Source organism: Strigops habroptila, chromosome 23, assembly GCF_004027225.2.
Source record: "Strigops habroptila isolate Jane chromosome 23, bStrHab1.2.pri, whole genome shotgun sequence".
In the NCBI taxonomy this organism is placed as follows: domain Eukaryota; kingdom Metazoa; phylum Chordata; class Aves; order Psittaciformes; family Psittacidae; genus Strigops; species Strigops habroptila.
In genome coordinates this window covers 642,579-667,859 of record NC_044299.2, presented here as the reverse complement: position 1 = coordinate 667,859, position 25,281 = coordinate 642,579, and the positions used below count along the sequence as shown (strand labels likewise).

The 25,281-nt window shown below is 55.5% G+C and overlaps 1 protein-coding gene across 2 annotated transcripts in view; it reads right to left on the bottom strand.

Moving 5' to 3' along the window:
- Nucleotides 1-25,281, bottom strand: part of LRP1 (LDL receptor related protein 1) — a 68,219-nt gene that overhangs the window by 34,977 nt on the left and 7,961 nt on the right. For both annotated transcript variants that reach the window (XM_030510563.1, XM_030510564.1), the window contains exons 2-11: nucleotides 19,790-19,912; nucleotides 15,407-15,544; nucleotides 13,449-13,568; nucleotides 12,543-12,671; nucleotides 12,063-12,326; nucleotides 2,222-2,384; nucleotides 1,368-1,590; nucleotides 800-989; nucleotides 405-548; nucleotides 7-243 (exon numbers count right to left, since the gene is read on the bottom strand). In XM_030510563.1, the coding sequence (XP_030366423.1) occupies nucleotides 7-243; nucleotides 405-548; nucleotides 800-989; nucleotides 1,368-1,590; nucleotides 2,222-2,384; nucleotides 12,063-12,326; nucleotides 12,543-12,671; nucleotides 13,449-13,568; nucleotides 15,407-15,544; nucleotides 19,790-19,912 (1,731 nt within the window). The remainder of the gene's footprint in view (nucleotides 1-6; nucleotides 244-404; nucleotides 549-799; nucleotides 990-1,367; nucleotides 1,591-2,221; nucleotides 2,385-12,062; nucleotides 12,327-12,542; nucleotides 12,672-13,448; nucleotides 13,569-15,406; nucleotides 15,545-19,789; nucleotides 19,913-25,281) is intronic.

Here is a 25,281-nt window from a genome sequence, read left to right as displayed (position 1 = left end):
ACTCACCATCCTTCAGGATGGTCTCTCGCTCCGTGCCATCGATCTTCTGGCGCCCGATGAGGTAGCTGGTGGTGTCAGCAAAGTAGATGAAGCCCGTCTCAGCATGGAAGTCCAGCGCACGGGGGTTCATGAGGTTCTCGATGGGGATCATGTGCTCGTCCGGCACCTTGGCCCCCATATCCATCCCACGGATGATGCCTGGACGCCCCTTCCCATACACCAGGAACAGCTCATGCTCAGGCTCTGCAGGGAGATGGGGAGAGCCATCACCACCAGCCCAGCCAGGGCAGCCCAGTGTGGGTCTGCAGGTACCACAGAGCCCATAGCTTAGGCCAGGAAGGAAAGGGGTGTTTGCAAATGGGAGGGAAGGAATAGCAGAGCCCTGCTTGCCCTCCAGGACTCACTTTTGCAGGACTTCCCATCACTGCCCAGGCTGAACCCGGAGCGGCACCGGCAGGTCCGGGTCTTGTGGCTATTCCCAAGGAGGCAGATATCGGAGCAGCCTCCCGGCTTCCCAAACTGGTCTGGCTCGCAGGCATGGCTCCTCACTGCAACACAGAGCAGCGCAGAGGTGCATGGGCACAGCCAGCACCACCTACGAGCTCACGGGGATGAGACAGAGCAATAGCAGGGCCAGGGGCACCCTGGGGTGTTCGGCAGCCCAGCAAGAGGCTCCTGGGCAAGCGGACCCATCCTGGGTGCTTGGCCCCATTAAGCAGAAGGAGCAGCCTGTCCCCATCACCACCCCGCCAGCCCTTGGGATCCCCAGAAGCTGCATTCACCCAGGCTGGGGTCCTACCTGTGGGCTGGCGCCGTTGGTGGTAGATGTGCAGCGCTCCCCCCTTGTCCACCCGCGTCACCACTTGGTACTCGGTGCTGTTGAAGCGGTTGACGCGGATGACGCTGGTTTTCTGCTGGGCGTTGGCGTTGTCAGAGTTGGTGGCATAGAGGTAGTTCTCGAAGACAGTCAGTCCATAGAGGTGCTCGATCTGGAAGGCATCCACAAGGAATGATGGAGGAGGCACATGCAAAGCCCCTCATCCTGCCCTATGGCCCATGCCCCTGACTCCTCAAGCCAAGCTCAGACATAGATTCATAGAATGGTTTGGGTTGGAAGGGACCTTAAGATCATTCAGTTCAATGCCATGGGCACCACACGCTAAACCATGTCACCCACGGCTCTGTCCAACCTGGCCTTGAGCACTGCCAGGGATGGAGCATTTACCACTTCTCTGTTCAACCCATTCCAGCACCTCACCACCCTCACAGTAAAGAACTTCTTCCTTATATCTGACCTAAATACCTAACAGACATATCTCCAAGCACACTCAACTGCCAGACCCTGACCTTCCCCTGGCCCCACTCACCAGGATGCCCTGGATGATGGTATGTCTGTTCTTGCCTTCATAGTCCACCACCTCAATATAGTCAAGGTAGGCGTCAGCCCAGTACACCAGCCGGTTCACCAGGTCCAAGGTGATGCCGTGTGGGAAGACGATCTTGCTGTCCACCAGCTTGGTGCGGTTCTGCCCATCCATGTCACAGCGCTCCACCTTGGGGATCTGCCCGTAGTCAGTGAAGAACACTTTGCTGCGTGAGAAGGGCAAACACAGGAGCTCAGAGCCTGGATGTCATGTTCAGAGAGGGAGGATGCACCATGTACATGGCCTGCGGACATGGGCGTGCTGCTGTGGGCACAAGGGTGGCCGGGGACCTCCCCTGTTCGAGGCCAGAGCATCCCTCCAGGCTGCTATGTGATATTTGTTTATAAAAACAAATATCCTGCTCAATAACATCATCTCCCTTCACTCAGGCGAGTATAAAAGCACCCATCTGGAAACCAGCAGGAGAGGGGGAGATGTCCCCTTCGCTGCTCCTGTGATTCAGCATCCCAACTTCCCCATGTGGGATTTTGCAAAGGGGAGCTGTCATCTGACCGCAGCACGAGGGGAGCTGCTCAACCCGTGCAAGGATCCGACTGTTTCGGTTCCTGAAAGCAAAGCTGTAACCACGCAGCCACAGGCTGGAAGCAGCAGCTTGTCCTGAGCCTGGCCAGGTCCATCCAGGGCCTTCATAAGCTGGGAAGTCGCTTCTCCATCAGCATCCCTGCTCCCCCTGGATGCAGCAGCCGGACCCCCCTGACCTGCTCCACCTCCCCAGACTGATGGTGCAGGTCCAGGCAGCAACACTGAGCCCTCGCACCCCCAAGCATGACTCTTACCCCATCGCTGGGTCCAGCGCTATTCCCTTGGGGTTGTACAGCTCCAGGTCCAACAGCGTGACGCAGGTGACCCCATTCTTGTTGCAGACAAAGATCCTGTCGTCGATGTCATCCACGAAGTAGAAGTTGCCCGTGAGCCAGTCAATAGCCATCTGCTCCACATCTAGGCCATGGGAAGAGAGGAGAGGTTAGGCAGGGAGGGAGCCAGGAGCCCCTTGTGTGGTCTTTGAGCCCACCAGGATTCTCAAGCACAAACACAGAAGAGGAGCAAGGTTGTGTGAGCCATGAAGGGGCTGTGATGTGCTGCACAAGGGACCTGCCCTCTCCTCCCAAGGGGCAACGGGACCTGCCACCCCTCAGGCAAGCATTGTTGGAGACCCTGCGCACCACTGGGAAAGCATCCCATGGGAATGCCAGCTGGAGCAGGGGGCTCTGCAAGGTGGGCACTGGAGAGCAGAGCAGCACGGAAGGGAGATGCCACGGAGGTCTGTCCTGGTGTGAGTGCCCCACGAGACCCTGCACACAGCAGCACCGCAGCGCCAGCACCAGCTTCACGCCATGGGGAAGGCAGAGCAGGGCTGGGAGCCCTGCAGCCCGGCCACCCCGAGCACACCGGGACCCAGGCAGCCCCCAAGGAGCGGGGCCAGATGCCGCTGAAGCATTAACCAGAGCAGCAGCTCGGGAGGGAAAACATGAATCAAGCCAGGACGTTTTGCAATGACCAGCCCTCCCCCTGCTCGCAGGGTGATGTCAAGCCCTTCGCTCGCTGCAGCACCACTGGGTTTTGACAAGACGCAACTGATGTGCGCCCTGGGTTTGGAGGTGCCTTGTATAATGTAAACCTGAACCCTGAGTTATCCACATCAGCTTGATCACCTCCACTGAGCATTCAGTGTCAAGGGATGCGGATGTAACGCTGGAGGCAATGACCGGCTGGTGCCCAACCGCCCTCCCCTGCGGAAGGGTGAGGCCACGGCACCCTCAGCCACCACCCAGCGTGATGCATCTCATAAAAACAAGTGGAAACAGCCAGAGCCAAGGAGTTAGCATCACATCAGCAGAGCTTAGAGGCTGCACAGGGCTCACTCCATGCTGCCCCATGAGCCAGAGCTGGCGGTGGGTCCATGGCAAAGCTGGGGATCCTGGTCCAAGCAGGGACCCCCTGGCCTGGCTGGCGATAGAGGGGCAGAGGTGCAGGGGCTGAGCTCTGCCTCTGGGACAGGGCTGCTTGAGTCAGGCTGCCTGGACCAGTGCCTGCCGCCCCCCCCCAGCCCCAGTTCACCCCCGGCCGCGTGCGCAGCGCTGCTCCGGCAAAGGGATGCGCAAGAATTCCCCCAAACCAGGTCTTGGCCGGCGCCTGCGGGGCTGAGTCAGAGTCACAGGACCAGGGAAGCGATCCAAGCAGGGCCGGACCAGGAGCACCCGGCGGGATGAAGCAGAGGCCCTCACCCCCCCATGCACAGGGATGCTGATCCCCCCCTGGCCACAGGGTTTGGCCATTGCTGCCCCATCACTAACACCTTGGTTCTCCTTTCCCATCACTCTCCCCTCCCAAAGCATCACAGGGCTGCTGCCACCTCACCGGCCGCATCCCACCGAGACAGAGCCACGTCCAACAGGGTGGAAGTTCACCAACACGGCACTCGAGGGCTAAACAGAAGGGAAAATGGCCAAAACAAGCTCTAGGTCTCCAGAATCTCACTTCCTGGGGCCTGCGGCTCCCCTCACACCACTCTGCACCGTTGCCTCTCACCATCAGAGGGTCCTGAGCCGCAGGGCCGGGGCGCTGGGGGTGACGCAAGCACTTGCTCTTCTCCCAGGCTGTATTTTTGCAGCTGGAAAGCATTACCCTCCTCAAAGGCTTTTGTTTTCCAGCTTGCTCCTTCTCTCCCTGCTCACCATCCTCCCCTCTGCTTTGCAGGAATCAGGGTGTTTTATTATCATCATCATCATCATCATTATTATTATCATTCTTTTCAGCTCTTTCTTGTAGCTAAACCTGGATTCCTCTTGAACTCTCAGTGGAAGCTAACTCAGCAAACACCTATTTTCAACCCCTCGTGTTAGCCCACAGTGAGCTCTCCCCCCACTCACCACTTGGCTTTGGGAGATGTGGCATCCCCCCAGCAGCACAGTGGGTGCCAGAGCCACCCATGACCAGCAAGACACGCGCAAGGGACACCAGCAGGGACAAGAGGGATCCTGTGAAGGAAGAAGTGGGGGGGGGCAGCTCCCAGCAGCAGAGGGGGGCCGGCAAACGCTTCCTCCCCATCAATTCCCATCCTAGAGTCTTCCTCCTTGCTCAGCCGGGGCTGGGCGTTGCAGGCATTGCAACACACAGAACTCATTTCCCAAGTTCTATTTATTGGCTTGTGTTTGAAAACGAGCTCGTGGGGGCAGAGAACAGGGAATGGCAACTTTCAAGGCTCTTCCTGGAAGAAGCCAACCAATCTCTGCGGTCCACTCTCAGACACGCTGGCCAGGAACATGCTGGTTGAAGCGAGCTTTGACCTTCCTTGTGGGGAGAGGGCAGATGAAGGGAGGACCGAGGGGAGAAGGAGCACCAAGAAGTTCATCTTCAAGCAGCACATTGCTCAACAAGGGCGGGCTGGCAACTTCAGCAAACCCCGAAACCCACCCGCACAGATGTTTCCTGGTTTCACGCTCACCATGAACCCACTTATCCCTGACCAAGCTTTTGCTGAGGTCTCTGCCACAAAATCAGCCCTGGGCTTGGATTTTCCTTCTCATGGCCACCAGTGCAAGAAGCTGGAGCCGGCCGGATAGAGAAGGCTCCTGCATGTCCCTTCCATCCCAGACTCCTCTTACACCAGGTTGAGACCTGTCAGAGCACTACCAGCACACCCTCATGGAGAGCAACTGCCCCAAGAGGCAGCAGAAGCATCCAGCCTCCACCCAAGAAGTTCTTGGCTCTGTCAACTCTTCCCTGGCACTCTCAGCAATAACATTTCCCCCCTCCCCAACCCCAATTTCACCCTGTGCTTGAAGGGGTTGTGAGCATCTTGTCCCGCTCAAAGAGCTCCTTCATCCAAGTGGATCATCACCTCCGCAGAGGTCCTCCCTCCCTTAACCCGAGCCACAGAGCATCAGATTTACCCCACAACCAGTGAAGCACCACAAGGCTGTAGGTTTCTTTGGGGAAGGAGCTTTGCTGAGCCAGCACATAACTCTGCTCCTGCATGAATCAGTTGTTGTGCAGTCTGCAAATACATCAATTGTGGCCTGACACGAGGAGGAAGGAAACGCGCAATCTTCTCCCAGACTAAAAACCACGGATTTCAACACAGTTCCGAAACAGCTGCCACTGGGATGCGTGCAGCTCGGCAGCAAAGCCGGGCTCTTGCACAGCAAAGTGTGGAAGCGAAACCACCTTTAGCGGGGAAGGTGCAAATTGCTTGGAAATAAATGCTTGGTGCTGCTGAAGGTCCCCCTTCTGCTGAGGTGCATTTTCCCTCCTGCCCAAGCACATGGGACAGAAGCTGTGCCTGCCCCATCCCTGGCAGTGTTCAAGGCCAGGTTGGACAGGACTTGGAGCAACCTGGTCTAGTGGAAGGCGTCCCTGCCCGTGGCAGGGGGTTGGAACTGGATGAGCTTTAAGGTCCCTTCCAACACAAATAATTCCATGATTCTATGAAATACTGAGGTCTGCTGATGCCATTTCATGTTGCTTTTAAATAAACAACATCTATGTCCAAGTGCATCTACTAAGAACAACCCACAGGTTGTTTTCAGCTCTGGTGGATGAGACCTAACACAAGCCCCAGCAGTGAACAAGTGCCCGAGGTACTGGGCTGCAGTGACCTGCACAGGGACAACCATGCAGTCCCAAGCAGAAGATGCACCACATTGTGGGCACCACATTGGAGCTGGGCATCCCCCTGCTCCTGGCAAAGCCACGTGAGCCCGAGCCCAAGGGGCAAGGGGTGTCCAACGTGCCACCCAGCACCAGGCGAGCGGCTCCTGCGGAAAACCAGCCTGGAAAAGCTGCCGCATGTTCCGGTTCCAAACCGCCTCCAGAAGAGGAGCGGAGGCTCGTCAGGAATGCGGTCCCCAGGGCTTCGCAAATACGTTGGTTTCCTACTTTCCTTTTTACACGGAATGATCCATTTGCTACATTTACATAATACCATAATCCAGAGGAATTTCTCTCTCTTCCCTCCGCAGACATCCTTCTCCCCCTCCCAGAGAACAAGACCGTCTCTGTGACGGCAACATGCTCCATGGATAAACACTGCTCCTGGGGACAATTTTCCTTAATTAGAAGTATGTTAACAGGACAGGCACGAAGACAAACTCCAGCCATGCAGGGATGGATGGGCACCCCGTGCCCCTCGAGGGACCAGGAACAGACACCTTCTTGTGCAAGGAGCCACCCGCTTCCATAGGGAAGGGGGGGACTGCGGCCAAGGCAGCCGCCGCCATCACGTCAGCCTTGTTGCCTTAGACAAGCAGGCTAAAAACTAACCCAATTTAAACCCCCTCTTGTTAAGCTGTTGAGCTCAGAGGAGGAACCGCTGGGTGGAAGCCGGTGGCCCGTGTCCAGGACGTCTGACTCGGCGCTCGGAAGGATCCTTGTGGCCTCTGCGCCAGCCAAACCTCCCCAGGAGATAAAACCAGCCCCCTCCGGGCAGAGAGACTGACATGTAATGGAAGATAACAGAGCATCACCCTTCCCTATGGACCTCTGGGTTGTCTGGCCAGTGCAGCATCGCAGCACATCCCAAAGGGAACACTCAGGGGTCACTGGCACATCCCCAGCACCAGGCTCAGCCCCATAGTGTCCCTGCACGAGCCCAGCTGCGGCACCGGAGGTGGGAAGAGCAGGGACAGAGATGGAGCTGCATGGAGGGCAGCCAAGGTTCCGCTAATTACTCTGCCTTAATGAGACCATTCCACTGGCAAGAATACTCAGCAGAGGCCGAGGGAGGGACAGGGCACTTGGCTTCCTTCTGGGTGAGAGGAGACAGACACAGGCTCAATGGGAACCCAGGGAGTTGTCATTGGAAAGACTGGGGGGACAAGAAAGCAAAAATGGGGCCAGTCTGGGCAGAGATGACCCCAGCAATGGCGTGGCATCACGGTGAACCCGGCATGAGGCAGGCAGACGTGTGCAAGGCTAAACATGCTCCCGTCCATTTGAAATCAACCCTCTCCCCATGCACGAGAGGCTCCCAATTCCTCAGGACATTCACTTCACCCATGAACAGTTAAAAAAGGCAAAAAAGAAAGGACTCGGCAGATGAAATTACCAATCATCTCGCTTTCTTGCCAAGTAAGTTCACATCGGAGCCTCTTTCTTGGCTAGGATGAGGCAGCAAGGAAGAAAAATAGCTTTCCATGCAAAGTGGAGAAAGAAATGTACTTGGATCTCTCTGCAGAGCAACATCTCCCTGAAATCAATTTGTCCCAAACCCTGCAGCTCTTCTGCTTCCTGGCAACAGGACAGGTCATTACAAGTAACAGGGCTGAAATGGAGTCAATGAAAACAACCTCCTAGACATGCTTGTTTAGATAGATGCTGCCCAGGAAGGTATTTTAATAACGGCCAGATTGCCATCGTTTAGGGTTTATAATACACTCGGGATCAAATGTCCTGATATTCCAAACCCTTTCCTGGGGGCTTGTTTTAGAGAAGAAAAAGCAAACAACAAACCTTAAAGCAAGAACTAATAAATCAAAGCAGCTCCCCAAGGCCTTTCCCAGCAGCATCCTGCCGAGCAGCCGACATTCCTGCCCGCTCCGCCTGGGAGCTGGCTGCGAGCCCCGGCTCCGGTACTGCGGGATATGGAGCGAGCCGAAGCTCCGGCACTGGGAATGCGGTGTCCAGCCAGGACATGGGGCCATGGAGCAGCAGCACCAGCACCTTCAAGCGTAGGAAAAGCTGCTGGTTCTGAGCATGCAGTAAGGGGTAAAAGAAAGAAGAGGGGAAGGGGGGGTGCTGAGAAAGCCACTGAGGAACTCAGGTTTCCTTCTCTGACACATGTTCTCTGGTGTTTTTCCATAGTAGAAAGCAAAGAACTCCTCTGGCTCTTCCGGAAAGCAGAGGATCACTCGATCACACCCCGCTGGAGCCGAGGCTTTAACGCCACGCTCAAATGCCACAGAGGCCAAGAGGTGGCTGGCACAGGGTCAAGCTGCTGCCAGTGAATGGTGTCCTCTTAAGGAGGGCTCCAGAGGCGAGATTGAGATGAGCTCTGAGGCAGAAGCTCTTCCCTGTGAGGGTGCTGAGGCGCTGGCACAGGGTGCCCAGAGAAGCTGTGGCTGCCCCATCCCTGGCAGTGTTCAAGGCCAGGTTGGACACAGGGGCTTGGAGCAACCTGCTCTAGTGGAAGGTGTCCCTGCCCGTGGCAGGGGGTTGGATCTGGATGAGCTTTAAGGTCCCTTCCAATACAAACCATCCTGTCCTGTCCTGAAATGAGTTTCCCCCTGGGGGTTGTGACAAGGAGATAATGTCACTTGCTCGCTTCTCTCTGTCAGGACACTGGAGAGAGACCTGTGAATCCAATTAGTGGTTTCCCTCTTTATTTGCTTCTTTATGGCATTATCTGCTAACAGCAGGAGTCAGGCTTCCCTGGTGCCTGCTGCTAACGGGGCTCCAGTTGGCATCTGATGGGGGAAGACTGATGCTGAAGGGCTGGAAATTAGCAGCCCCAGGTCTGGGCTGGTGAGATGTCAGCCCAGCTCTGACAGCAGCCCCGCTTCCCTGCCTCCCTGTCCCCGCTCCCTTCCTGCAGAGAGATTAGTGTCACTTGTGTTGTGGGAGATGTGTTAAATGAATGCTATTAACAGGGCTTGGCAAGACCCACTGTCCTCCAAGGCTTTGCTTTCCCCCCCGGTCCTTGCACTGCTAAGCCCTTTTCTCTACCCACAGTGTTGAGTACTGAGCACTGCTTCATGGTGCCTGTCCCTCAGTTCCCAAATCACGCTGCCCATGGGCATTCTTCACAGGCAGTGATTTTCTCAGTTGATCTGAGCTGGCTGGTTCCCTACCCCCAGGTCTTCTTCCAAGGACCCGTTAAAAATCAGAGGCTGGTGAAATCCTCCATCTATTTCTCTTACAAAAAGCACCTCATGCTGGAATTGAATTATTTCCCTCCACCATCAGCCGGTGGAGAGAGTTCTGGGCTCCTCTCCAGCATGGAGGTGATGGGGAAGACATGCGGGGCTCGGTGTGGTGGTCCAGCCTGTCCCCATCCCCACCGAGACCTCGGAGGTGACATCTTCCCACCCAGCTGAAACATAGAACCATCAATTAACCAGGTTGGAAAAGAGCTTTAAGCTCATCAAGTCCAACCATTTCCCAGCACTGCCAAAGCCACCACTAACCCATGGCACTGGGGGCTTTGGCTACACGGTGTGTGAACACTTGCAGGGCCGGTGACTCCAGCACTGCCCTGGGCAGCCTGTTCCAATGCCTGAGCACCCTTTGGGGAAGGAATTGTTCCTCAGCTCCATCCAACCCTCCCCTGGTGCAGCTTGAGGCCGTTTCCTCTTGTCCTATCACTTGTAACTTGGGAGCAGAGACTCCCACCTCACTACAAGCTCCGTTCCTCATCAGACTTACAATGAGCCAGGCTCAGCCCCATGAGGAGGATGAGGCAGGAGCACGCGTGCGGTGGTGCGGGAGCGGTGCAGGGGAGGGCTCGTCCTTCCTGCCAACGCTGGATTACAACAAGGAGAGCTTGTCTTGTCCTTCCTCCCTTTCCGCTCTCCCTTTCTCTGCTCCCTGTGAAAACCCAGCGCTGTTTCTGACCGGGGAGGATCCTGGCACATCCATTCACACTCAAGGACTCAAGAAAGCCGTGCTCCAGCCGAGCATCGCTGTAGTTCACCATGAACCCCCCATATCCCCATCCACCCAGACCCCCCCATATCCAGCTTCCTGGGGCTGGGGATGGCTGCGGACCACCTGAAGCACATACAGGCACTTGTATAGGTGAAGGAGCAGAGCTGCCCCTGCCCTGCCTGTGCCTGTGCCCCAGCTAATCCCTGACCTCACAGGACATGCTGATCCTGTGGCTTTTCTCAACCAGATTCCAGCTTCCACATGTCGCCCCAGACAATGTCCTCGTTTGTTTGGAGTTGGGCTTCCAAAGAATTCCAAAGCAAAACAACACACAAAACCCCAATCTGCTTCCAGGCCCTTGTGCTGCTCGGTGCTGCCTCCCCTATGGGTCCTGTGGCCTGAGTCTGTGCTGGGGAAACAGCGAGTCCTGGTTGCCTTGATTAGAACTTTCCTGCCACCATTTCTGCTAAGATCATAGAATCATGGAACGGTTTAGGTTGGAAATCATGGAATGGTTTAAGTTGGAAATCATGGATTGGTTTGGATTGGATTGGAAGGGATCTTAAAGCTCATCCAGATCCAACCCCCTGCCCCGGGCAGGGACACCTTCCACTAGAGCAGGTTGCTCCAAGCCCCTGTGTCCAACCTGGCCTTGAACACTGCCAGGGATGGGGCAGCCACAGCTTCTCCATTCAACCCATTCCAGTGTCCCACCACCCTCATGGTGAAGAACTTCTGCCTCAGAGCTCATCTCAATCTCGCCTCTGGCAGGTTAAAGCCATTCCCCTTGTCCTGTCCCCACATCCCTTCTCCAAAGCCTCTCTCCAGGTTTCTTGTCTCCCCTTTAGGCACTGGGAGCTGCTCTAAGAGAGGAGCCAGTCGGAGCACGTAAAAGCAGAGACCTCCTTAAGCCCTGGTGAGGGTGTGAGCAGACAGATCAGAGCCGAGCCCCATCCTGCCTAATTTCAGGCTATCGCCTGCAAGAGCAAAGGGTGAGGCCTCTCCCTAAAAATACACACAGCCCTAAAAATACACAGTGCAAGCTGGAATTAACCCTGCTGCACACACCCTGGAGGAGCCTGCGGAGCCTCAACCCTGAGCCCCACATCCTGGCTCATGCCCCCTGCTCCAGCCATGGGGCTGGTTCCCCCTCGGCATTGCCCTCAGCTCCATGATCCACCTTTACTCATTTGCAACCCTCAGTTGGTTCATGTTCACCTAACTGGCCAGGTTAGCTGTTGGTGGTGATGGTGAGCTGTTGGGGATGATGATGAGCTGTTGCTCATCTCCTAACGACACCCGTGTCCCTGCAGAATAAGGGGATCCCTCTTGCGTCAGTCACCCCCTGGAAGCATCCCCAGCTTCAGGAGGTAAAATACAGCGGGACGATGATGCCAGGGAAGCCAAAGGCTGCACAACCTGATGGAGACACAGTACAAACCCCACCAACCTGCAAGAGCACACAAGGAAAGCGTCAGGAAGCCCACAGGACCCCTCGCCAGGCAGAGCCTCTCAGTAGAGCCAAGCCCCAGAAATCCCAGCAAGTAACTCTCCTTCCCATTCTGACTGTGAACTGGGACCAGCAAGCCCAGACAGGAGACGGAGCTGTAACCACAGTCATTATGGCCAAGGAGACACAAGCAGAATGAAACCACCATCCTCCAATCACACCAGTGACTCAAGACAGGAGGCATGTTCTGCTTGGGATTTACTCCTACTGGGAGCTGGGACCAACCCCAGGGATAACACGGGTGGAAAACCAAAGGAGGAAGCAATGAGAAGCGCCGTCTCCAAACCTGCTGCGCAGGTACCGTGTCAGCTCCTCGCTGCATCTGTTTTCCTCACCCAAAGCAACCACAAAACTTGCTAGAAATAATAAAGAGGAAGGAAAAGGAAAGCCAAAAGCTACGTTTGTGCTGAAGCCTCTGCTGCTGGCCCTGTGGGAAGTTACCTCCTACCAAAATCCACCCGCTGCTTAGGGATGTTCCTGATAGGGACTGGGGGAGCAAGGTCCAAAAGGGAGCAGGCACTCACGGTGTAGGCTCAGGGAGATGTTGATGGAGCGCTCTTCCACGAAGCCCTTCAGGTTGGGGATCTTGGCACACTTGAGGACGGTCTGGGAGGCGCTGTCGCCCACATGAACCCAGCAGACCGTGTCTTCAACATAGTTGAAGTCCATGGCCGTGGTCTGCTTGGCGCTGGTAGGGGTGATGTTGGGCACAGGGGCTCCACTTAGGTAGGTGGCCAGGATGTTCTGGGAGTTGGCAATGAGCAGCACGGGCGGGCGGTCCACAGGCTCTGCCAGGGAAAAGAGGGGACAAGGGTGGTCATGGCAGAGCACCCGAAGCTTGTGGCTGCAGTGATGTACCAGCTCTAGCCAAAACAAGAGCGGGACGTGCAACCCAACACGGGCAAGGAGGTGGTAGCAGAAGTGAAGAACCAGGGGCAGGGACACACATAGGGCAGGAGGCCGTAGTGTGCAGATCAATCTGCTCCTCTTGTCAAGGCTCTCACCATTCTTGGCTTTGCAGGACCTGTTATCAGGCTGCAAGAGGTATCCTTCAACACAGCTGCACGTGTAGGAGCCCTCCACGTTGGTGCATGTCTGGCTGCAGGTCCCGTAGACAGTGCATTCATCGAAGTCTGCAAAATAAGGCAAAACCTTAGTTTTTGGGTATATTTGGGATACTTTTGGGGTATTTTGGGGGATATTTGGGCCAGCAAACATCTCTCTTTAAGAGGGAACAAAGGCTCCTCCTTTTCTCCAAGGTAGGATGATACGATCCCCAAGCCGAAGGGACCAACACAAGGGAATACCTGGCTAAGGTCACCTCGCATCACCTGCGGCTTTCTGCTCCATCAGCAGCAGCAGGACAATCCTTGCCCCATAGCTGAGTCTTTTCAAGGCCTAATTATCCACTGTCCTCCCCCTGGGATCTGCACTGAAATTCCCAGTCTGGATTTCTCTAATCTTCAGCTTCCAAAGCCCTGGAAACCGCTGCTCTTTCTTCTGCTACATGAAAGGGCAGCCCCCGCTGAGAGCTCCTGCCCCCAGAGGTGCATTGCAGGAGCTGATAAAGGCCCCTTTCACCTCTGCTCAGATAAATGAAAGAGATGGAGCCGCTGCAATCTGTCACTTCCAGGCTTGTTTCCAGCCATCACGTTGATCCGATCGCTTCTCGCTGACCCTCTTCCCGTTTTCCAGCATCGTCTCTGAGGCACGGACACCAGGAGCACACAGAGCCCAGAAACGGGGCAGAAAAAGGCAAAGCCTTTTCCTTCCTCCCTCCCAATATTCCTCACTCAGGGTTTCAGGACCTGCACCCACACAACAGCAAGGAAGCAGAGTCCCGTCTGCCCCAAGTCCCTTTGGCCGCATGGCACCATGATGGGGTGATGGCTCTGCTGCCCCATACCAACCTTTGCAGCTCCTCCTGTCCTCGGCCAGCTGGAAGGAGTTGTTGCAGTAGCAGGCTGGTCCGCTCAGCGTCGGCACGCAGTGGTGCTGGCACGCCAGCGCCGTGCAGTTCGCCAATTGCTCTGAGGAGACAGGGAAGGGAGCAAGGGAGGATGTCACCGAGGTGATAAAGGGGATGGAGGGGGCCTCCATGCTGTCCCCTGCTTGCCCAGTGGGGAGGGAAGGACTGAGACCCTCAGCAGAGGAAGGGAGGATGTAATGGGTACACGGCTGCTCCATAAGACCGGAGTCTGAGCAGCCCCAACCATCTCTTCAACAGGGACTGGAGCGATAGGACAAGGGGTGATGGGTTTAAACTGAAACAGGAGACGTTCAGGTCGGAAGAGAAGTTCTTCCCGGTGAGGGTGGTGAGGTTTGGGCACAGGGTGCCCAAAGAAGTGGTGAATGCTCCATCCCTGGCAGTGTTCAAGGCCAGGTGGGACAGAGCCTTGGCCAGCATGGTCTAGTGTGGTCCCCCTAGATTGGAACTAGATGGTCTTAAGGTCCTTTCCATCCCAAACTATTCTATTATTCTTTCCCTTCCAAAAACCTGCCAGCAGAAGGGAAACAGCCACGAGCCTCTCAAACCAAACCCACTGCCCCTTCACAGGCAGGGCTGGATGGGGCTGCCGTGAAAACCCTGCCCCTCACATGTGGAACCATTTAACCAGCCAGGCAGGGGCCAGCTGGGCTGTTTACAAGGTTTATCAGCTCTGGCAGGCCCAGCTATTCATTTCAGACTCTTATCTCTCAGCTCAAGCATCCCAAACCCCCCCTAGAAGTGCCAGGTCTGCAGGAAAGGGGTTGATAGGTGGGTTTGAGGCTCCGATGCCATATCCACCCCTCTGCATGTCTGCAAGGGCATCCCAACGTGTCTCTGCAGGGATGCAGTGGCAGGATGCTCCAGCAGCCCGAGCATGATGCAGGGTGACAGCTCATCCCCCCCCCGGCATAGGGTGGAGGCAGGAGCAAGGAAATGCCTCCCTGGGGCGGCACCAGCTCTATCCCAGCGGGCAGGGGGGGACCACAGCATCCGACACAAGCACCAGTGAGAGCTGATGTCCCCAACGTGCCCAAACCTGTGAGCAGCAACAGTGCTGACACCTCCCGTGAACAGTCACATCCCATATAATGAATGAGAATGATTAGTGAAAGGTTAATTGTCAGCTTGGGCACAGCTGCTGAAGCTGCCCCAGGCTGTTCCCATGGGAGCAGGGCAGCTCCATCCCAAGCTGGGATGGAGGGAGCCCTCGGGGCAGGGTGTCCCACACCTCCTTCAGGCCAAGCAGGGCAGGAGCCCTCGGTCCCAGGCAGAGGAAGGGGGAAAAGCTGCTCACCCAGAGCCCCAGCTCCAGGGGTCAGCTCAGGACACGCGTTCCTGAGCGACTAATCTGAGCAGGGATTCAGGGAGTGTTTTCCAGCAGGATTAGCAAGTGGGGACAGGCCAGGAGGGGGGACAAAGCTCCTGGAAACTAGGAAAAACACTCTAGTGGTATCTGTTATCTGAAGCAGAACCCCAGCCCTCCAAGCTTTTAAAGCCAGGAGACAATGGAGCTATTTAATGGCCTGCAGGCTCAGGAATGATGGGCATTTCACTTGCACATGGCTCTGGCTAATCTCTGGATCTGCTACCAGCCAGCCCTGAGCTGCCCTGAGCCCTGCAGTGAGGGATAAAGGGGAGCACAGAGCACGGTGGCACCGGTGTGAAGCCGTTCAGCACAGCCCATGTGGGGCTCACCCCATACAGCCAGAAACCAGGGACCACTGGGGACCTCAAGACCATGAGGAAAGAAGGGGCAAGGGCAGTATTCCATGGGGAAAGGAGGCAAGGGCAGTATTCCATGGAGAAAGGAGGGGCAAGGGCAGTATTCCATGGGGCAGCCCCTCTCTGACTGTCCTCATCCCCCCACAAAACACCTACCCCGACAGTGCGGCCCCTCGTCGGAGCCGTCGAAGCAGTCGTGGAGCCCATTGCACAGCTTGCTCATGTGAATGCACAGTTCCGTGCCCAGGCAGTTGTGCTCGTTGGGCTGGCACCGAGACACCTTGCTCTGAGGACCTGCAAGACACCAAAGGGCAGAACTGTCACCAAAGGGAGAGCTCAGAAGCCCCAACAGCCAGTAGCGAGCGTGCGTGGATGCGCTTTGATTCCCTGTGCCTAGACCTGTGCTCAACCCTCCTTGGTTTGGATCCACGTGCCCCCGAGCACAAGCAGCACCCACCGAGCAAGGCCAGTCCCAAACCCTCTTGGCTCCCTCCAGCAGCTCAAGGCCAGGTAAGGCCACCAGAAAAGGCTCAAGCCAGGCTCTGTCCCCCCTCCAGCATCCCGAGCTCTCCCTGGAGGAAGCTCATTAAGAGACATTGGATTTCCCTTTCAAAGCAGGCAGGAAGCTGCTCTCCGGAGAGGAGAAGCCGTGACCCATCTGGAGTGAACTTTCTCTTTCCATCAGGTTCACAGCATGTGGCTTGAACAGGAGCATTGTGCAAAGGGGACGGAGACCCTGAGCATCCACGGACCCAAGACTGCCATTGGGGGTCATGTTCCCACCCTCAGGAATGAGCTGGGATGGGGTCCCAGGAGGAAGGTGACCCCGGACCTCAGCAGACTCTTGGCCCAGACTCTTGGCTCTGGGCCCCCTTTGCTGCTGGGGGCCCAGCTCTCACCACAGGCACTGCCTCAGGTGCCAACACACTCGTTGTTAAGCGCAGCTTGTGGGGCACCAGGGCTATGGGGAGACTTAATCTCCATTATTAGCTAGGAAAACCACAAAGGGAGCAAGGCTTTTACTGCTAAGCTGCTCCGAAAAGCAGCACGGCATTGAGACAAACAGCAAAATACACCATAAATCGATTCACATCCTGAAACAAGCTCCACCAACGTCCTGGCTCCAACACCCAGCCTGGGGGTGATGCACTGATGGAGAGCCCTGGCTCAGCATCACCGGCACAACACATGGACCAGAGAGCCCCGAAAAGCCCGACTCCCCTCCACAGGCTCTCTTCAGCCCCCTGAACCCCAAACCCAAGTTTTGCTTTAGGGCTGAACACGCAGCTCTCACTGGAGCCACCAACACGCTTCTGCTCAATCCTGAGACCCCATTTTCCAGGGAGATGGTGGCTGTTTATGCCTTGCCCTCCCATCGGCAGTGCAGAAATAGCTCCCCAAGCTCCCCACGGAGCACCCCGTCCTTGGCAGGGTGAGCAGCAAGAAGGGCACATCACACGCCGAGTGCTTTGTCCGTTTTAAGACAGCTATTGAGACCAGCAGTCACCTTCACCCACAACTCCACCGGTGGAGTTTGTCCTAAATAAGCTTAAACTCTCCTCGGAGAGGAGCGTTACATCACACACAGCTTGCAGGGTCCAGCCCAGCACTCCGTGTGCCAGCACATCCTTATCCAGCATGATTCCTGCCCTGCTAATGTGCCAATGAGTGCTCGATTTTGGTCCCTGCGAGCTGCCACTGCCATGATACCCTAAAGGTGCTTTAACCTTAATGCAGCTGGGGGTAAAGGCTGCTATAAGCACCCAAAAACATCTCAAACATGTCCCAGTATGTTTCCAGTTAGCTAAGCAGTTTGGCACTGGGGCGATGGGCTCCACCAGGATAAGGGATATGGAGCTGGGGGACTCCACTGCAACCACTGGGGATGCGGGTTCCTCCTTTCCCAGCCCTAACCCAGGGCACCCAGCACATGGTTCCCAGGAGTGTTTTTTACTGCTTCAGAGCTTCTGTTTTTCATGGAGGGCACCAAATAATTGCAAATTCAGGGTTAATTAAAGTAGTATCAATATATGGGCCAAAAGAATGAAGGCACTGAAATAAAGAGCACAGTCCATCAGTCAAAACTGATTCGCCATGTCCATTATTCCCCTGCAAAGGGCCTGGATCAAACCACTTATCACAAACAGGGCAAGATTAATCTGCAAGCCACTTTGTTTGCTTTTGACTGTGTTGGCTCACTAATAAATGAGCCAATTTATTACATGTGACAAGCTTGTGGTACACCCCAAGGAGCTGGATTAGACGGGGATTTTTAACCTCTCAAAAACACTGGAAAAGAAAAAAGGGGGAAAGAAAAGCAATTCCTCCTTCTGTAAATGCAGCCTGCAGTTGATTTGGCAACAGCCCAAAGAGACACAGGTGTGGGGGAGCATGATGGGGAACAGGCCAGAGCAGGATGGTCCCCCTGGGGTCACAGGAAGAAGAGAGCAAAGGCTTGGCGGATGATGGGCTCGCTTGAGATGCATCCGAACCTGAGCAGCCATTGAGAGCTGCAGCTCCAGGCTTGGTGCGATGAGACCAGGGATGTGAGACCCTCTGAACCCTGGGATGAAGTGTTGGATGCTGAATACTTGCAAATATCCAAGTGACCGAAGGCTGTGGATGTGCAGATTCATGTGTCGTAAAGCCAATGGTGCCGACCAGATGACGGCTGCAGCTCAGCCGCAGCAAAGAACTCCACATCTCCTTTGATTTTCAACAGGATGCAGGCTCTTGACAAGGTTTCTTCCCCCCTATGAAAGCTCCAACCAACTGAGCAAGAACCAGGTACGAGCCATGAGCACAGCACCGAGCTCGGGAAGGGAACTCTTCGTATGCTCAGCTAACACGTAAGCAAAGCCAGCAAATACTTAAAAGGATTCCCCAGGGAGGAAAACCTCGCACATAATAGACGGTGTTTCAAGAGCCTCTGACACGAGTACATTAGTGCAATGTAAATAGCGCTGCCAGGGCGCAAAGGGGTGCGCCAAGCAGCGGGGCGAGAGCCGCGCTCGCAGCCCGCGCTTCGAAAGCAGATTAAATACTAGCAATCAAAGTCATTCTCTCCCTGCCAAAAAGATAAGGGGGAAGAGAGCCTGCTGGAAGCCCCAGTGCCAAGGTGGCGTGAGAACAGCTTGCCTGGCAAGCCCGGAGATAGCGGGCTCCGCGCCCTGCGTGTGCTGACAGGTCAGGGCAGGAGCAGGCAGGCAGCAGCCTCCATTCATACCCCAGCCATGGGAAAGGCACCCGGCCTGATGTGCACCATTGCAAGGTGCCAATGGTGACAGCCACCGACCTCGACCGGCACATCCCGCAGGGCACAGCATCCTTGGGGCTCCCTCCTGGTGCTCCCCAGGCTCCAAGTAGGAACTCAGAGCAGGTCACAGCCCTGTTCTGCATTCCCCATCCAGGGAGGGGGCTCTGCCTCCACAGAGGAAGGAAGGGGAAGACGGAAAGAAGAAAGAAGAAGAAGGGGAAGAGGGAAAAGCACCCAAGGGGTCCGTTTCCCATTCACCTGTCCATATGGATGGCTGCGCAGGCACGCCATACGTCAGTCATGACGGGTTTCTTCCAGCCAAGGAAGGCCTCTGAGTCCTCTCGCAGTAATTTTCCAGGGCTGCAGATTGACTGGAGCCAAACAGCCCATCCCAGCCCCCTCATCCCTCCCACAGAGGGGACGGTTGCATCATTTTGCCTTAAGAAATAAATAACCCCAGTGCTGAACCAGAAACTGCTTTAGAGGAGACCTTTGTGGCAAGTACAGTGTGAAGCAGGAGTCTAGGAAGGATCTGAGGGCCAGAGGACGAAAGGGACAAACCTGGCAGCATCATTTCAAGGCTGCTTTCCTGATGCATTAAAACAACCTAACAAGGCAACAAGGGCAGCACAGACCTCGCTCCTCCGATGGACACAGGGAGAGGTGGTTCCAGCCAGGGCAGAGCCCCCAGTGCCAGCAGGGCTCTGTCTCTCTCCCCCATGCAGACTGCTTCCCCCCCCCAACATCTCTTGTGCCCCATCTAACCCAGCCCTCTTCCCCATTTGCTTCCAGAGAGACCCAACCGCCCCATTGGAGGTGGGAGCATCCCCGGTGCCACTGCAGCAGAGCATCCAACAGTAAAACCAACACAGCATCCTCATCCAAACACATCCAGGGACAGCAGTGCGGCTTTCCCGGCTGCTCCCCAGGACTCCCAGCGATTTCTCTCCTTCTTCCCTTCAGCCTCCATCACTGGAGGCTTGAGGAAAGGATGCAGCCGCTGCCCTGTCCTCCACCTTCCTCATGTCCATCAGTTTGGATGGAACCACCACCAATAACCCGGCGCTACCCTCCACTCCCAGGAGGCTGTTCTGTGATGATGGATCACGGCCCCATGAAGATAAAGGGGGGACGGAGAGATGGATGAGTGGTAGCCACCCCCCCCAAGGGGAGAAGCAGGAGCAGAGGTAGAGCAGTTGATGCCGCCTGGAAGGAGCGTGCAATGAGGGGATGGATGAAGCAAGCCCAAAGGAACACGATGAGGAAAGGAAAGGCATACATACATATATCGGGTGATTCATCCGAGCCATCCGGACAATCCTTTTCCCCGTCACAGCGCCAGCCCTTAGATATGCACGTTATCTGATCTTTGCATGCAAACTGTTTAGGGCTACATGTCTTCGGTGCTGGATGAGAAAAGAAAGAACGAGAAGAAAGAAGATCAGTTTCTTCCCAAAGACAAGTTGTTTTGAAAAGGAAAAAAAAAAAAACCCACTAAAATTGAAATTAAGGGCTAAAGATTGCTTTTGGTTTGATTCCTTTCTAATGGCTCAGCAAAAGTTGGAGCCTGGCATCAGCTCCATCAAGCTCGCCCCTAAGGAAAGGAGAGAATTGAAAGCGGAGCATTAATTACACTGCGAGCAAACAGGAACCGGGATCCACGATGCGCTACCAGATTTTAAAGCTCATTTAACTGGGATGAATTAGCTCCTGAGAGCCAAAGGCGGGTTGTTTTCTACGCTAGGCAGGAAAAAAAGGGGGAAAAGCATCAGAAACCCAAATGAGAACAAATTTAAAAGTCCCATTTTTAAAGGACGCAGCCAGCGCCAGCAGCGGGATGGGGTTTCCATCCATCCATCCTTCATGCACATGGACACGTGTGCACTGTGGCTGGAATGGTGCTGCCAAGGGAGGGTTGGTGACCCCGGCACTATGATCCTGCCACATGCAGGAATACACCAAAGCCAGAGCAAAAACCAGCAGGAAAACCTAAAGCACAGGGAGCAAAAGCAGCCTGATCCCTGCGGATGGGAGCAGGGCTGGGAAGAGCCCCAGTGCCCTCATCCCACTGACAAGAGTGGTACCTCAAGGGAGCTGCAACGAGGGGTCACTGCACCCCCAGGACACGAGTTGCAATAAGGGGTCACTGCACCCCCAGGGCACAGGAAAAGGCAGGAATTCTTGGAAACCCAATGAAACGCAACTGTGGAGGTTTGTGTAAAGCAAAGGCAAACACACGCAATTCCCTAAACATTTATCTTGTGTCATCCCTGTCTCCTGCTAAACTTCCTGCCCTGAGGATCCACATGGAAAGAGGGGCTCTGCATCGGCCTCGCTGCAGCATTCCATGACCCTCAGCTTCCCGACAGGCAGAGAAGGTGCCACAATTCCTCTTCAGCTCCTGCCACGGGAAGGAAATGCTGCAGCCAGGTCTGGGCAGCTTCTGTCCTGTCTGCAGTAGGGATGCTGCTGAGGATGGGTAAAGCCTGATCCCTGCTCCACATCCCAGCTCCTAAAGGGTAGAAGGATGCTCTCCCCACCGTGGAACAACACTGATTATTCCTCAGCCCTGCACAAGGGCTTTGTTTGATGTCATTCGGTTTGATTGAAGGGTACCACCTCCCACAGACCTCGCTTCCCTTCTGTCTCCCAAGCATCCGCAGCGTTGGAGCTGCTGCTTTGCGGGGAAGGCTCCACACCACGACAGGGAGCTCAGTGCAAGCAAGATGGAGACTGGACCTATCAAAATGGATGAAACATCCCCAGTTATGAGCAGATGCCTCCAACACCCCCCCCACGACTCTTCTTTAGGATGACTTGGAGACCAAACCTGTCCCCATCCTCCCACAGGAGGAGCCTGGGGACCAGCTCGGCTCTGCCGCCTCCTCTTCCCGGAGGAGCTCATCTCCCGCCTCCATCTCCCAGCCACAAGCGGTACCAAATGTGAGGTTCATTAAGGAAACCACAGCAAAGAACCAACCCTCCCGTGGATTTCCTGTCCTCCCTTCATCCTCCCAGGTCTGCAGCAGCCACAGAGTGACCCACGGCAGCCGCAACCGCACCACTGACCACAGCCGGCACCCAGGAACCAACAGCAGCCACTGTGTGCCCCGCATTGAGCTCAGCTCCCAGCCTCTCACCGCCTCCTGCCCCGCATGGGAAGTGGGAAGACCCATAGGAAGAGGACAAGTGGTCCCCAGCCTGCTGCCCCATCCCTGCCGGGGAGGAGAAACCACAACAAGGATCTTGTGTTGCACTGGAGACACCAGTCCTGGAGCAGAGATGCTCATGAGCATGGAAGATTGGTCTCTCTGGCAGGTTAAAGCCATTCCCCCTTGTCTTGCCCCTACATCCCTTGCCCAAAGCCCCTCTTCCAGGTTTCTTGTAGCCCCTTTAGGCATTGGGAGCTGCTCTAAGGTCTCCCCAGAGCGCTCTGGGGGTGCAGCCCAGCACATGGCGGGGTTCTGGGCTCAAGCCAGGTCACAGTGACCCACTAAGTCACCCCTGTGTACCAGCACCTACACCTTGCGGAGCAGCCCCATCTCCGCGGATGCTCTTGGACCAAAGCAGAGCAGGTTCTCCTGTCTTGGCAGCAGCCTCCCCACGCAGGAGCAGAACGTGTGGGACTTTTTCCAAGCACTGCAGCTCTGTCAGGCTGCACATCATGGCTTTCCTCAAGGAAAACCGCCCCCGAGGGCAATACCCTGCTCCTGAAGGGGTGATGCTGCAGCACAGGGGAGCAGGGCCCTGCATCTCCTCACCACGTAAAGCCACACCTGAACCCAGCACAAACGCCCTCCACCATTCCCAAACATGACGACAGCTTCAGCCAAAGCCTTGTGTTTCCTATTGCCGCCGTGGCTCTGTGCATGGGGATGGATAGAGATCGCTTCCCTTTGGCTCCTCGGCAACCCCGCGCGCTTTCTGTCCTTGCACAGCATGTTCTGAAGCAAGTTAAACGGCCCCAGAGTAAGTGTGGGGATGCCCCTTTGCCAGGTGGACAATTAGAGAAGGTGTCTCTTAATGCATCCTTCACACAGAGCCAAATCTCCTTCCCAAAGCCGGGCACCAGCAGAAGCGGCAGCAGAGCGCGGAGCGGAGAATAAAGGTGCCTTCATGCAGCGCACAATGGCCAGCTCAGAGCAGGGCCAGGGCAGCTGCAGGAGCCATCACACGTCCCTCTTTGGCAGTCGGAGGAGAGATCCCTGCTTAAAAGTAATTCAAAGGGGACAGAGAGGGGAAAACTGTCCTTAAAAATGGCTATTTGGGTCCAAGAAAGGGGATCCTTCTTCATCCCGCAGGATGGGGACTGAGAGCCTGGCCCTGCATCCCGCCATCCACAGGCTCTGTGTGCAGAGGGATGGGGAAAACGGCTGTCAAAGAAACACAACAGAACACGCTTCATTTTGCCCAAAGCAAGAAATGAACAATTCCATTTCACCGGCCTATTCTGGGAGGGTGGTGAGCAGGAGGTCTTCACCTTGAGCAGAAGCCAAGTTCCCTTCAGGACAGCATAAAAACCTCGATAAACTGGAAGCAAAGCACACAAGTATTAAAGAACTCCTTCCCCAAGCGAGCCGTACGTTCCTCTTCAGCCCAACTCCTCCTCCTCTCTGCAGGAGGAGGTGGCCGGCCACTGCTCTGCAAAGGAAACAGCCTGGCCATAAATACGGGCTGGAATGAGTGTGATTTGCAAAACAGATGTTCTGGAGTGGGGGGGGAGAAAGACGAAAGCACGAGAGGGAGCAAAATAAATCCACTCCACATTCCTCCCAGGTCTCCATTCCCAGCTTCCCCCTCCTTTCCATGCTCCCACACCCCATCTCTTGCACTGGGGAGCCTGCCAAAGCACACACCTCCTGCGCCGTGCACACAGAGCCGGGAGCCACCATCCCACCCGGCACATGGGATGGACCCGGAGCTGGTACCCGCAGAGCCCTGGCCGAGCATCACACAGCTCCGCAACGCCACTATGATCTGATCTGCTCTGCTCCCATTTGGGTCACTTTGGGCTGATTTCTGGCCTTTCTCCAGGGAGAGCCTGATCCATCAGGCAGCTGAACATCACGTCTTCATCCCACCATCCCTCCTCTTCACTGTCTCTCCCTGTGGACTCAGCCCTCAAGACATCGCTTGGTTGGTGCTGTAGCATCCAAGCCACCCAATGAACCAAACAAAGATCACAGTCACCCTTTCATTTTTCATCCACCCTTTCGCCTTGAATTTCAGGGATAAAACCCACCATTTTTTCCTTTCCTGTGCTTTCAGGACTCCAGATTTCCCAGAATTTCCCTGCAGCCACCAGGAAAGGATAAAGCAGGAGGCACACGCACCCCTTGGCTCTTGGTGCAGAAGCCACGAGGCCGATGCTAAAACCCCAAATTCCCAAGCTTTGGCTCCAAAATAGGATAATAGGGACACTTAAACCAACCGAACCTAAAGCCCATGGGCACATTTTTCCAAGGGGAAAGAGGAAAGGAAGGTTGATCTGTTCCATTTTCCATTTCCATACCAGATCTCTGAACAGTTCAGATGCATTTTTGCCATTCTTCCATCCGGCCCCTTCCAAAGGGAAGATTCAAACCAGATCCACGGCTCCATCCCAGCGCCGCTTCCATGAATGACGTTGCTGTGCGCTCCCAGCCATTCCCGACGGAGAAGCCGCAGGTATGCACGGAGGGGCCCATCCAATTGCTAAGTAAATATTGACTTTCAAATACATTCCCCCCCCCAACCGCCTTTTCCTTTCAATTCTTCTCCCACTGCATCTAAATCCCACGGGATCAACCTTCTTTATAAACACAAAAAAGAGACAAATTTGAGAGGAAGAGCAGCATTCCAACGGCAGCACAACACTGTTCCTCGGAAAGGCTCCGGCTGGAATATGCGGCTCCTTCGCTGATGCTGAGCAGGGCAAGCTGCGAACAGCAAACCCTGTCCATCACTGGGGTTTCATCTCTGGCTTCATCTCTGAAGCACTGAGCAAGGACAGGGAGAGCTTGGAGCAGCTCCCGGTGCCTAAAGCAAGCTGGAGAGGGGCTTTGGACAAGGGATGTAGGGACAGGACAAGGGGAATGGCTTTAACCTGCCCGAGGCGAGATTGAGACGAGCTTTTGGGATGAAGTTCTTCCCTGTGAGGGTGGTGGGACACTGGAATGGGTTGAATGGAGAAGCTGTGGCTGCTCCATCCCTGGCAGTGTTCAAGGCCAGGTTGGACACAGGGGCTTGGAGCAACCTGCTCTAGCGGAAGGTGCCCCTGCCCGTGGCGGGGGGTTGGAACTGGATGAGCTTTAAGCTCCCTTCATGCCAAACCAATCCATGATTTCCAACTTAAACCATTCCATGATTTCTAACCTAAACCATTCCATTTCTTCTACTGACTGCGGGATCTGCCATCGGTGCTTCCCAAACTCAGACAAAGGAGGGAAGGGAAGACCAGGGGGGAAGTATGACAATGGATGGGAGGACATTGCCCCCACTGGAAGACAGAGCCTGCCCAGGAGCATCCAGAAGGGATGGGGAAGGGGAATAACATCATCTTGTGGCTCCCAAGGTCTGCTTCCATCCCACAGCCCCACCGTCACCTGACTTCAAACACATCCAGGGGGGAGACGATGGAAACGGGAACACGGATCAGGAAATCTGGATGCGATGGGAGGAGGAATGTGCTCTCCCCCACCCCCCCACCCCTTCCCTCCCGCTCCCCAGATGAAATGCATTAAAAACAAGGTGGGGGGGGGGGAAGAGAGAAATCATTTGCATCTTAAACCAAATT